Source organism: Dermacentor variabilis, chromosome 2 (genome assembly GCF_050947875.1).
Source record: "Dermacentor variabilis isolate Ectoservices chromosome 2, ASM5094787v1, whole genome shotgun sequence".
NCBI lineage: Eukaryota > Metazoa > Arthropoda > Arachnida > Ixodida > Ixodidae > Dermacentor > Dermacentor variabilis.
The window spans coordinates 23,008,224-23,021,962 of record NC_134569.1 but is presented as its reverse complement, the minus strand read 5'-3'; the positions used below and the strand labels follow the sequence as shown (position 1 = coordinate 23,021,962).

Sequence of the window (13,739 nt, the reverse complement as noted above, 5' to 3'; positions counted from 1 at the left end):
TTAACACTGAAACCGGCCGAGACACGAAGGTGGACTTGTACGTGGCACTGCAGATTATGTCTGCTGCCTGGAGCACACTGGGGCGCTCAGTAATTGTGAACTGTTTCAGGCACGCCGGATTTGCCGAAGGTCGACCCGTACACTCTGCTGGCCTAACACCAGGCGTTACAGACGACGACGAAGAGGCGTCACCGGCTCCGGGGATCGCGGCCGCCTGGAAAACGCTGGGAGAAATAGGAACCGTGCCGCCTAATCTCGAGCTCGACGAATACATCGGCGCTGACGCTTGTGTTGTTGTTCACGAAGATGTGAGTGATGAGCAGATCATAAAAGCTGCCCGGAATGATAAGGACTCTTCCGATGAAGAAGACGACGACGTACAGGAAGCGCCGGCTGCGGCAACCGCCGTACAGGTGATGGACGCTTTTGATGTCATCAGGAATTTCGTTGCTGTCCGAGACGACGATGTTGCAATGGGTTTGCTGACCGAGTGCGAAAATCGCGTGACGGCGTTGCTCGCCGTGAAGCGTAAGCAAACCAAGCTTACAGATTTTTGGCATTAAACGCCTTTGCTGCTGCTTGGGCAATTCTTTCTGCGTTTCACGTCAAATTTTTGCGATAACGAAGTTCCGCGAGAACGAATTTTTTTTCGTGCACCGTGAATTTCGTTATAGCGGGATTCAACTGTATAGCGCATGCGCAGTGTGGTGCACGCAACGCTAACGCTAACTCTTTGCATTTGCTGCTTTACGCTATACTAAAACTCTCTAGTGCCTTGACATGGTTTTTTTTTTTTGGCGCAGGTTAAAAAAATATGACGGCACAAATGAACCACCACAATGCTTCGTCTCATTGGACCTGGCTGTGCGCTTTGTCAACTTGTCTGATAGTGTGTTGATTTGGCTTGTCTCGTTGTATGGTCCGATGTACAACTTTAGAAAAGTCAATACACCTTTGGCATCAAATGTTTATAACAGCATTAAACCCACAAAATTCCGGAATTGAAAATCTAAAGCACAACTTTGGAAATGTCAATGCACTTTCCACATCAAAAGTTTGAGAGAACTTTATGCCCATGAAGTTTCAGAATTGAAATCCAAGCGCTCCCTAGATACGACGGCCTCCGCGAGATGCCGCGACCAGCCCGCTCACCATCAAAACGCCTTTGAGACTTTGTGCTCGGGTGGGGCTCCTTGCGTTGCGATATGCGACTCCCGGTGCGCGGGCTAAAATGTCCGTGATAAAATGTCTTTTCGAGCGTGAAAATGCCATTCTAGATAAAATCAAGCATGATTTCCGGTGCCGGGGGTTGTTTTAGTTGGCGGCGCATGACAGCATGGAAAACTTTCAGGGGGGGGGGGGGGGGGCTGAAGCCCCATAAGCCCCACCCCTAGCTAGCCCCTGCCGTCTATATAGCAATATTTTTCTTCCAATAAAAAAATTTTAGACCAGCGCTTGTTTCATGTTTATGCGCGCTGCCCAAGAATTGATAGGTTCCAACTCGCGCGCTTTTCAATCCTTCTGTAGCAATAAGATGACATAAATGCCTTTTTAAAGATAATTTGTTTACACAGCGGGTGCCGGCAAAATTTTGCCAAGCATTCTGAAAGAAATTCGAAGACCTGGCAACTGCACCAGGATAGTACCCATTTGTGTGGCTCAAACGATTCCATCTCTTTTGGCACAGCACAGTATTTCAGTGGTTTGTCGAGCCCCCTAGTCGTGTGACTTTTGCCTGTCCATGAATATCGAAAGGTACCTGAAGAGAACGCACTTCCGAACCCAAGAGGACAGCGAGCGAAACACAACAGATGCCCTAGTAGGACTTCCTGAGCAGAGGTTCTAGGACTGTTTCGAGAAGTGGAAAGAGCATGGGAGTCAGCGTGTGGAAGCAGGAGGAAACTACTTTGAAGGGGATTAGGACGACGAAAACACCAGGTGACGCTTATATTTTTCTAGGAGCATGGTTGGATATTTTTCAAAGAGGCCTTGTATAGGAATATATTCTTGCAATATTCCTTGCAACATGCCGGATAGCAGTGATACAAGCAACTTTGACGAGCTACATCCAATTTTGTTGGGCCAAATTGAACAGCTTAAAGATGGCAACATAATAAACTGTGGCAGTCCAAATTTCATGTTGGCAACCTAAAGTCTATTTTGAATTAAAAGTATGTGAGGGGTATAATATCACAGTGTTAGTTGTTCAATCACAACAGCCAAGTAAACAAAAAATGGTGCAATTTAGTATCATAGCAGCACATCAACCCTTTCATCTTGTCATGGTTTCTTCTTAACATGTATGTGTTATATGCCTGACTCCAGTGAAAATTCGATCATGTATGCATGTCATGAATTAAATTTTATGGTAACATGAGAAATTACACCACTGCAAGCTGGGGTTGTACCATGAATACCTTGTGAGGTGCTCACATGTGAGGAATTATAGCCACTGCTCTGCGGCCAAGCCTTGAAAATGCCTATATGCCTTGAAAACAAGAGTAAGAACACTGTACAGTTGCATGTCAATATTAAAAAGCAATAAATGCAGCTAAAACTTCATAAAAATTGCAAATTCAGCTTAGTCAAGAGTTTTATGTCGAGGTTTCTTGGAGGCTTCAAGAACAGTCTTGTTGTATATGGTATATTCTCAGTAATTATTTATGTAGAAAATAGCAAGAAACTCAAGCAATGCAGTAAACAACTTCATTTTACTGCCTGAAGAAGACCATAAAAGTGTGAAATTTAAGAATAAACAACAAACTTGGGAAATATACTATACATATATATTCTTTCTGACTTTATGGTATCAGCAGCTGGAAAGCTCTATGTACTATTTCTCAATATTTGCTTTAATTTTATTTTAATCTTGTGTTACCTAACTTGCTAAATATACTTAAGATCTTGATACCACAGATGGTTGAAAGTTACCATGTTAAGTGCCGATTAAATCTAAATTACTTTGCGATTAGTCCTTGCACTTACACAGCACACAGAAAGCTGACATTCACCCTACCATGAAAAATGCAACTACGTAGTTCTGCTGCTTACAAAAGCAATATTTACAATGCTGTATATGTAGAGCTTGTCAGAAAAATAAGAAAGACCATTGCGTAGTACCTGAATTTTAGCTGCTGTTATACAACGGACATCTGGGGCCTGCAGTGGTGTCAGGACTAAGCCCAAATTATCAGTCAGCCAGTGTAACTAGTGTAACTATAAGGTCCAAAGCACTGGAATGTGCAGTAGAGGTCACAATGAAAGCAAAACTTCAGCACTGACTGTCCCTACTGCTAGCAGACACCGTCAAATTTTGCCATGTGTTGACACATGTATCATTGTTATCACAGCTGTTTTTTACAATTGTACAGTATTTTGCACGTCCAAGGTTACTGGCAACATTGTTCATAGTAACAACAACAACACAGTGCGACAACACCAAAGCAATGCACATTTCTTTCCCAAATGAGCATTTCTGAGGCATTCGGGAGCACATCCATTAGAATAGAGCACACTCAGTGCGCTTTCTCTATATGACATACAGTGCAGCGACGCATCCTGTCCTCACACTGACAATCAATGTGTTTCAACACATGCCAGCAGGGTTTGCATGCAAAAGGTTCTGCATTAGCCGATGTTCTTGTTTTCTTCATTTGCTTGTCACAATTGCTCCAAGCACATGCAATGTGTATCAATTTTGCTAAATAATAATTAAAGAACAAAATTACTTAGCTAAATCATGGAAAGAATACTTTCAATAAAGCTAAGATGCAGAAACAAGTAAAGTTATTTACACTGTGAACTTCTTTACACTGGGCCTTCTCATATCGACGTTAAGTTTTGTTTGACCCGCCGCAGTAGCTTCATGGCTATGGAGTTGCGCTGCTAAGCACGAAGTCATTGGTTCAATTCTGGCTGTGGCAGCCGCTTGATGGGGGGCAAAATGCAAGAAATGCCTTTGTACTTAGATTTATGTGCACGTTAAAGAACCCCAGGTGGCCAAATTAATCTGTAATCTTCCACTACGGCATGCCTCATAATTAGATTGTGGTTTTGGCACATAAAAGCTCATAATTTAATTTTAATATATTTATTTAAATTAGTACTTAATTAGGCTGTAGTAACATGGCTGCTACACTTTCAGCACTTTCAGGAGAGGTTAAATCTTAAGATGTGAGCAGGGGCTGATGTATATTCTATTGCCTATTTTCAGAGTAAACTGTTGAAAAGCCTAACATAAGATACCCTTAAAAGAGTAGTGACACACATCTTTAGGGGCTCTGCTTTTTGCGCTTAATCAGTAGATATTGATCCAGTAATACATAATGGCAAAAAGCTTGTTGGCTCTAACGTGCGACGATTGCTTAGTTATATGCTTGTATGTAATGTCCAGTCGCAGTTTTGATTTCGAAGAGCAATTCGTGCCCCGTGATGTAAGAGGCATGCTTGTAAGCACCAATGATTACATGAGCACACAGACCTGTGCTCCTGTTTTGTCTACTAGTTTGGTAAGAAGCCTGTGCATGGATACATCAATGTAATGATTCATTGGGCAGAAGTCGACTATGCCATACATGATTCCGCCATTAAAGAGCTTTAGCGTGCTTGTAAACTTCTTACCATTTGCGATTTACTGGATAAGCAGAGGGCTGCACCGCAGGAACAACACTGGTAGAAACATCTACCAAGACTGTGTCTCACCACAGAGCATGCAAAACTAATACTGCAACTTATGTATTCTACCTAACTGCTGGCATAAAGTGTCGGTAGTGACACACTCTTTAACATGATAATTATGATAATTCCCTTCGACAATAACCCTGACACGACTAAAAAGAATTTTGAATACACTGTAGTCAAACAAATCGTCCCAGGATGTTGCCACCTGTTTTGCTACTGCAGGTTATGGCACTGGTAACCGTAACAGTAAGAAGTTTGCACATACACTTTGTATGCGCATGTACGTTTCGTGTGTAGTCAGTGCAAGAAAACCAATGCAAACAGTGCTGAACATCTTCTGAATGGTGAGACAAGCCAATGACATCGCGCATCACTGAAATCACTTGCTGCAACTTATAACGTAACATTGCTTGCATTGCTGATGGCTACACGGATAAGTACTGCACTTTTCGATTCGTTGCTTGCATGAACTTGAAAATTAAATTAAAATGCGTTCTAAGTTGTATTTGCTATTGATACTGTACAGATGATGCCTATGAGCTCGCAGAAGTGAAATCTACCAGTTATTTCAAGTTGTAATTTTTGTTTGAGTACTCCTTAAGAGTAAATGAATGGATAAAAGGAAAAAGACAAAAGTGTGATAAGGAATATCTCAATGTCTTACCATCACTGCCTTACTTTCACAAAGATACTTTCAAATATAGGCATACAATGTCATAAGTTACTTCCTCTATTTTGACAGCAAGTTTAAGAGAGGCCTAATATCAAAACATTTCTGCATTAAAATGACTAAACTATAAGAGGAAAAAGTGAACAGTTGTGCAGACTGCAAGAAGAATAACTCCAAGATTAAAATTATTGGCAGAATATATTTCAAAGCCTTTTGCTTCAATACCTGCATACTATAATTAGGAGTGTACAAACAGTTAATTTTGAGACTGAACAGAATACAAATAGAATAGCGCCAGAAGTGAAATGAATCGAATAACAAATATTTTTCTAACAATTTTCAAACAATGAATAGTCATTATCAAACGCCATTAATATAGAACAATGTTCCCATCCTAGTATATTCACAGTGTTTTCAAAGTTCTATCACTGCATTGCAAATAGTGAAGCGTTGTTCATTAAAAGCACAAACAACACATTATGAACAAATAAGCAGTTCGTTCGCACCCTCCAGACTCTTCAGTGAGTGAGAATGATAGTGGGTTAAGCAGAAAAGTGTGGCACCCTGAGCAACTTACAGCGTGCTCCACAACGTAATGTCTCATGTTTTATGTTTACTATACCTGCCAGGACAAAACTTATCACACTTCTGCTACAATCTTTTGTTCGACTGCCCTCAGTTGGCGATTTAAAATGTTCGAAAACTATTACAAATATGTTCATATTTACAAATAGTCCCTTGTTGATTCAAAGACCAAGTTGAATTTGTCAAACTCGATTCACTGATCAAAAGCTTCGAATGTTCACGCACCACAATATAAACCCGTTTTAAAGAAATCAACCAAAAAAGAATATGAAACATCCACGCTATGGTGCAAATACTAATTATTTGTTCATTCAGGAATACAAGTGATGTGGAGGTGTCTTAAACTTTGCCAGGCACCCACTTGCTAATGGTTTAACGTCACCAACCCTGTTGTAGGCAATGGAACCACCCAAGAAGGCCAACATGTAAAGCACTGCTGAAAAGTAATGATGGATTAATCTAAATGAATCTAAATTGGATTAATCTAAATGGATTAGCTGCATCCTGCCAATAAAAGAGATGTCTATATCAAGCCAAATTCATTGCCATACAGGCTTCCGCTGTAAATACTACTCCTACTCTTTCAGGGTACTACTCTGTAAATCCCACTCTTTCAGTTTCTAGCTTGCACAAAAGTATTGGTGTAATTCCTGCAGTGGTATTGCTGACAGGTAAAAGTACATTTTCTTTCTGGTTAGAGCCACCTTGCCTACAAAATCTACAGCACGAAAGAGAAAAAATGTGTTGCCATGTGAAAAATCACACCTTGCAGGAGGACCTGGGGCAGTCCAGTCTGCAGAATTCCTGTACGAGGAGGATGATGCAGCTGCCATTGCCCGACTCTGGGGCAGTACAGATCCCCAGACAAGACCCGTGGGGTATGAAGTATTAGCAGCACTCGAATTCTTAGGGTTACCTGCAGGCAACAAAACAAAATGATTACCAAGTACATTCATCGCCACAGAGCCGTGGCCTCCAAACAACTTTGTTTAGAAAAAAATATCACTTCCCAAGTTCAGCCAGCTGTGGTCTTCTATGCAGGCTGCCTGCAAGCTAGCATAAGTTGAAGCTATGAAGAAATATATCATTCTGTAATGGGAACCTTCCAGTGAGTTGAACCCTTCCAGCTTCATCAAAGTTTGCAATAAAAAAAATGAACAAAACTCACATAAACCATTTTGCTCACAAAGTTACTGAACAATTCAGCTTTGTAAAGATGTCGTTCAATATGGCTGTGCCCTTAAAAAATAAAAATGCTCGTAGGCCTTCTAATTGTGCATTATTTTAAACTGTTCCTTGTAATATGTTACACACGATTAGGCCACGTGTAAAACTAAATATTTTAACATTATGCCTCACCATCAAGGAGCCATGATCCATACTCATAAAATGTTTTTAGAAACAGGGTATACCTGTTCCTTCTATACAAGCCTACAAAACAACATTAAGTGCTGTGGCTTGACAATGCTAAAGGTCATACAACCAAGAAAAATAAAAGGTAAGATTTGTAGATAAAATGTGCAAGCACAGCTGCAAGACACAAAGTAAACAAAAGAACTACACAAAAGGGATACGAGCTTATTCATAATTACATGTATGATCACAAGCAAGCATAAACCTCCAGGCACATTACGAAGAGGAAGGTCAAATGTAAACGTAAAGAACAGAAATGACATGAATTCTTCAGGACCTTGCTGCTTCTCACAGATCACACTTTGCACACAACCTAAGTCTCAAAAGAGTTACATTTATTCACTATAAAAGCATTACATACCATTGGATTACTGAAAAGTACACAGGCTCAACTGAGCACAGGGCGTACCATAAACTAATTGGAAAATGAAGTACTAAGTGACATCAAGATGTAGAAGCTCTAAATGCCTTATCGAGTATTAATGCATCAAAAATGACAAATAGGTATACTCAACATACATGTACACTGGTACACATACATACACTGTGCACGGCTACAAGAGACTAACACACTAATATAAAAACTAAAGAGCAAGCCCTACAGGCAACAGATATGCGCAAAGTGAAGCATTAGGGAACAAGGAAATGCACCCGCCTTAATATTAATAACACGTATCATCACACATTGTAAAACACACCTCACAGACAATGCCACATGATACACAAATGCCATTAAAAACAGTGATCACCATAGGGTAAACACAAATAAGGAATATAAGTATGGTCTAAAAAGAGGTACTTTGGCCAAAGGTAAGCTTATCAGTTCCCTAAATGTATGCAACAGTAGAAGTCTAACTGAAGCCTGAAATTTTTTAAGGTTTCGTTATGCCTGTCATACAATATAGGGATACTTCAAAGATTGCCACGCAGTAAGAACATGCGGTACACCATGAGCATTGTTTTCAAAGTTTTTTAAACACCAGTCTACAAACCCGCATTAGTACGAGTTCAAAATTGTGTTACGAATAAGAGTAAATTTTTCAGATCATTAGTACAGCACTAGTTAGCTGACACAACATACAAACTAGTCTGACAGCTGCTCTGACAGCTGCTCATTCTGTATGTAATTCACACAAAAGAGAGAAGAAAAATGAGAAAGGTAAAACAAATTCTGTCTTAGATGAACTTGGCAAGTGAGATTAGTACTACGTTCATAATTATTTGACACTCGAGAGTGGTGAGAAATCATTGGTGAGAAATCAAGAAATTTTAAGACTACAGGTGACTTATATCTAGACAATGATGTTTAGAGGACCGTAAATACATGAGCGGTTGCTAATACCATGACCTAACATGAACAAATGTCCTGCAAATAGCCTTGTTAACAAAAGTAAAAAAAAAAGGCACAAGGCAGCTGACTTTCTGGCTTAGCTGAGAAGTTCAGATGCAGTGCTAGTTACAGCGAAAATATTGTAATGAACGGCATTACGCTGAAAGTAGCGACAACTTGTACCCAGAAACATCAATTCTAAGGCAAGGCAGTGCAATGGCACTAGTCTGACGCCTAACTGCCAAGTTTCTTATGCTACTTTGTTCAAACAAAATAATAAGACAGCAGGCACTTTAATTAAAATCAGGTGCAGCTTTACAATATTGGAGAGCTTTTACACTAACTTATTTACCTGCCTAGAGCAGAAAAAGTGAAAGGTCTTGCACTCTAATTTTTCCATCTAGGCAATGTTACGCTATACTGCTTGCCTATAGTTCCTTTTGCATGGGCTATGTAGGCTGTAAAGCAATTATAAAATGTACCTACAGCAGCACTGCTCATCAGCATTGCCTCTGACATGTCTCATAGTGCATTATTTCTTTCAGCAGACCCTGAAGAACAAGCTGATGTAAGTAAATGGTAACAAAACCATCATATTAACGAATCAATCTCACATAGCAATATGAGAAATAATCTATTAATGAAGTAGGACCAATGTTTAGCAACTCTGCATGATGTGAGCCTGAGGTTGTAGTAAATGTAAACATCGGCTGCCAAACAAACTTCTATGCTCTCACAGACAAAATACGAAAAAAGAAACAAAAGCTTTTGAATGCCAAACAATTAAGAGCAGTTGTCGACAACATCTACAGTGTCATGGCGACCCAGAAATGACCCCTGGGAGTAAACAATGGGTTGTTACCCAAGCTGTTCACATTTGCTGCAGATAGAATAGAATGCATAATGCCATTTTTCTGGCTATCATCAGATCAACTGTCAGCATAAAGTTTCTGATTACATGCTTTTCCAGCTACTGAATGTGCAATTGCAATTAACAAAGTTACAAGTTGTCAACTGACTTAATTAGAGATGAAAGTTGGGGTAGTTGGTACATATTCTAGACTTGAGACATTGTTATTTATCGCTAAATCTAAAAAGAGGCGAGACCAAGAAGCATAGAGGACACAACACTGGAACTGGCGTCGTGTCCTGTGTGCTTCTCGTTCTTGTCCCACGTCTCTTTAGCAGTAGTTAACAATGCCTCAAATGTCAGCTGACATAGCAACAAACCACCTACCCATCTATTGGCAAGTTAATGTCTTATAGATGAAAAGTAAAAATTGTCATCCACCTGACAGTAGCAAGAAGCTGCAAAGCAAACCAGTGCAGCTTTTTCTTGCATGAAGCGCTCTTTCTGGGAAACCCATATGGGCTTCCTTTGTTGCTTCATACTACTGTTCGGTGGTTGGCAATTTTTCTCTTTATTGAAATGCACTCCACTTTGCGGATTTACACAGAATGGATTTGCCATATACGATGTCTTGATGAGTACTCAAGAAGTCTTGCTGGGTGAATAAACATTTGATACAGAAAGTGTATAGTTATTCTTAAGTTGTTCACTATAATGTAACACAAGTGCCCGCAACTGCTAAAGACACCTGACGTGGCAATGAGTAAATGCACAACTTTGGGCTGCAATTTCACGTTGCACAATTTTTCACATGCACAATTACATAGGTGCCTCAATTGGCTACGTAGATGTCTACATGGCTGCTGTCATAAGCTATGTTAGCTTAAAAACATCACAGCTCTTAGGAACATATTTTTTTTTTTTTTGTACAAAGGAACCTTTCCATTTCTTGCAACCTCAACAATGAGGTACAAGTAGGAGGATAGCCTGTTAAAGAGGTTCTACGCTTGTTTAAAAGCAAAACTGGTACTACCTATTAACTCATTAAAGCTAGCCCCAAATGTGTACTGCTTCCTGATAAATTAGCTAATTAAAATCTATACAAAACAAGTGAAAAAAAAAATGCATGTGGAAGTCCCTGCCTCATTAACTCAGATGTCAAAGGCAATAAAAATGACTATCAACATAATGTGTCAGTGCAAACAAGATGAAGCGTACTGTACTTCTCAGCACAAATAAGGGAATATTGATATGAAAAATGGATGTAACAGAAATGCATGGAAGAGTATTCATCTGACGAAACTTGCCAAGGTTGAAGACTGGGCGTGTTGGTATAGCATATTAGAGGCTCGATTGCACAACATTTGGATGACACACACAGAGGAGAAACACACACCACCAGAGCGCTACTTGCAACTATTGTTTTATTCCCTTGCCAATGGAATAAATACTGGAAGATCCTAGGGAGGGGGGGGGGGTAACGACAAAAACAAAAAGATTTTTACAAACGTGGCCATCCACCAAAGCCAAGCCAGCTTTGTCATGTGATCGTTTCTGACATCGCAAAAAAGGAACCACGATACAAAATTCCAGATTAGCACATGGGGAAATCTATTTCCTTTGCACTAAGGGAGACTGATGGCATGCTCACGCACATACTTCCCAAATGTGCAATTTCAGAGGCTTCGATTATGCGGATGTTGGCCATTCTTTAAGAAATGCAAGACTGTGAGCAAAGATGGCAGCCAAATGATGCGAGAAATAATCGAAGCCTCTGAAATTGCACGTTTGGGAAGTATGTGCATAAGCATGCCATCAGTCTCCCTTAGTGCAAAGGAAATAGATTTCCTCACGCGCTAATCTGGAATTTTGTATTTTGGTTCTTTTTTTGCGATGTCAAAAATGATCACATGACAAAGCTGGCTTGGATTTGGTGGATGGCCATGTTTGTAAAAATCTTTTTGGTTTTTTTTTGTCGTTACCCCCCCCCCCCTTCCCCGAGGATCTTCCAGTATTTATTCCATTGGCAAGGGAATAAAACGATAGTTGCAAGTAGCGCTCTGGTGGTGCGTGTTTCTCTTCTGTGTGTGCTGTCCAAATGTTGTGCAATCGAGCCTCTAATTCATCTGACACAATTGGTCGCATCCCAGAGTCATACAATCATTTCTGAAAAATGCAATATAAATAATTTAATTTAAATAAGATCAACACTTGAAGCATATGTTTGTAAAAAAACAGTAATAAGAAATATTCTTTGTCCATGCTGACGGAACGTCAATTCTTCTTCAATGCATTTTATATCCTGCAAAAAGGATTTTTTATGCAAAAGCAATATGTTCAAATGTCTGTTCTTCATTAGGTGACAGGAAAATTATGAACAGATATGTGTAGTTGGAAGCACATAGATATGGGGTTAATTGGCAATTTTATTTCCAAGATTCAATCAGTGCCACAAAAAAAGAAAGACATATAATACCGGTGTAACAGGTACACTTCTGATTGCAATCAGGGCTGATACGGATGAGATTTCTTGATCACGATCAACAATGGTCTCTGCTACACAGTCCAACGATTGGGATTGAGCTATTATTGTCTGCTGACGGTCGGCAACTCTCAGAACTGCACAATGCCTTGACTACACATTCAGATTGGCAAAATATGGTTAAACTGGGACAATATTTCTATTCTTCAGCTTACTATTGCTGATCAAAAGCTTTTTTTTAAATATTTTTCATTGAGTTAGCTTCACTTTATGCTTTTAGCATTTTCAGAATACTGCACTAGAGGGCGCAGACGTGAGCCTGCGATTGTGGTCAAGAGGCCTGATCACGATTCACGAATGGCAACTGTCTGGATCCAGATCTCACAAGATCGCAATTGCAAATGGCTGTGTAGCAACACGGTCCTTGTAGCCCCGATCGCAATCAGCACGTGTGACACCGGTATAACATAATTGAGAATTCGTGTTGCTTTAGTATGTCTGTCCTTTTTTTTTTTCGGTATGTTTTGTTTTATAAGTACTTGACAGCTCTGCATCCCTATAAAGGCTGCCATCTTGTTACTAACACTTCCACAGCAAAGCATAAATAGGGCAAAGTTCTTGAGTTAGGAACAAACGCCTTGACAAAACCTTATACACCATAATGTCAACTGCTACAAAATAGGACAGCCAAAATTAGGATAGTACACTGCTGATAATAACAGACTTAATACCCAGCCTTTATAATTATTTTTAATTCATTACCTTAGGACACCTATTGCGATTGTGAAGCAAGAAGCATGTCAGTGCTTAAGGCCCATATACACTTAGAAAAAATCCCAGACGCATCGGTTTCTTGTTATCCCTTCCCAAATTTTCAGACAAGTGCACCAGTTAACACTTTCCCAAAAAGCCTCCATCACATAATGCAGGACGAATTTTAAGTTAAACACCAGTGCATTTTTGTTATAGTATTTGGAGAAGAGTACCTTTGGTGAAACTGGTACAACTAGTCTCAAAATTCCCACTAAGTTGAGGTGCCTCAAGCACTGAACATCTTCAACTCTGCAATTTCACCTTGTGTATTTAAGGAAACAGTTAGGAAGCACTAAATTAAAGTTCATAAGTTAAAATGTGATTACTGCACATTTCATGAGGCCTGCCACCACTAGTAATGTGTTGAAAAAAAGTCATTATATACGCTGGTATTGTCTTTGAAACAAAAAATTGGCTCATCCCCTATGAAACAGGGAGGAAATGTATGCAGTTATATAAGAGTTGATACTGACCAATTGTTGTTACGTGCCAGAGAAAAAAATTGATTTAAGGCTTCACAAATTTTTGGAGAAAAGTAACATCGTGCCAAGCTTTTTAAAGCATGCTTGCAAGAGAGAGAGAGAGAGAGAGAGAGAGATTGAAAACAGTAGCATGAACATGGATAAATACTTTACAGCAGCACATAGCATTGCTATTCATTCACTCTCTGGTGTGGCTCTACTTCTTACAAAGAAACACAGGCCTAAATCCGTGACATGCTGACAGCCAGGTTCACATTCATAAAAAGTTTATAGGTCAGTAAAAGCCATTACAATAATGTGCACACTAGGTCAGAATAGAAAATTTCCTCCTGATTATAGCATAAAGCAATGGTGCTGCTCAACCTTTCATCATGAGAGCAACCTAAAAGCAGAAAGACAGGAGCTGAAGAATAAGGTAGCTAAAATGCACAGCA

At 39.8% G+C, this 13,739-nt stretch overlaps 1 protein-coding gene across 4 annotated transcripts in view; it reads right to left on the bottom strand.

Annotated features, from left to right (window-relative positions):
- The window catches only part of LOC142571500 (uncharacterized), a 236,683-nt gene that overhangs the window by 79,702 nt on the left and 143,242 nt on the right, over positions 1–13,739 (bottom strand). The window contains exon 5 of one of the 4 annotated variants that reach the window (XM_075679909.1): positions 6,701–6,851. The exons of the other annotated variants lie outside the window; for them this stretch is intronic. Within the exon in view, the coding sequence (XP_075536024.1) occupies positions 6,701–6,851 (151 nt within the window). The remainder of the gene's footprint in view (positions 1–6,700; positions 6,852–13,739) is intronic. 4 annotated transcript variants of the gene reach the window in all.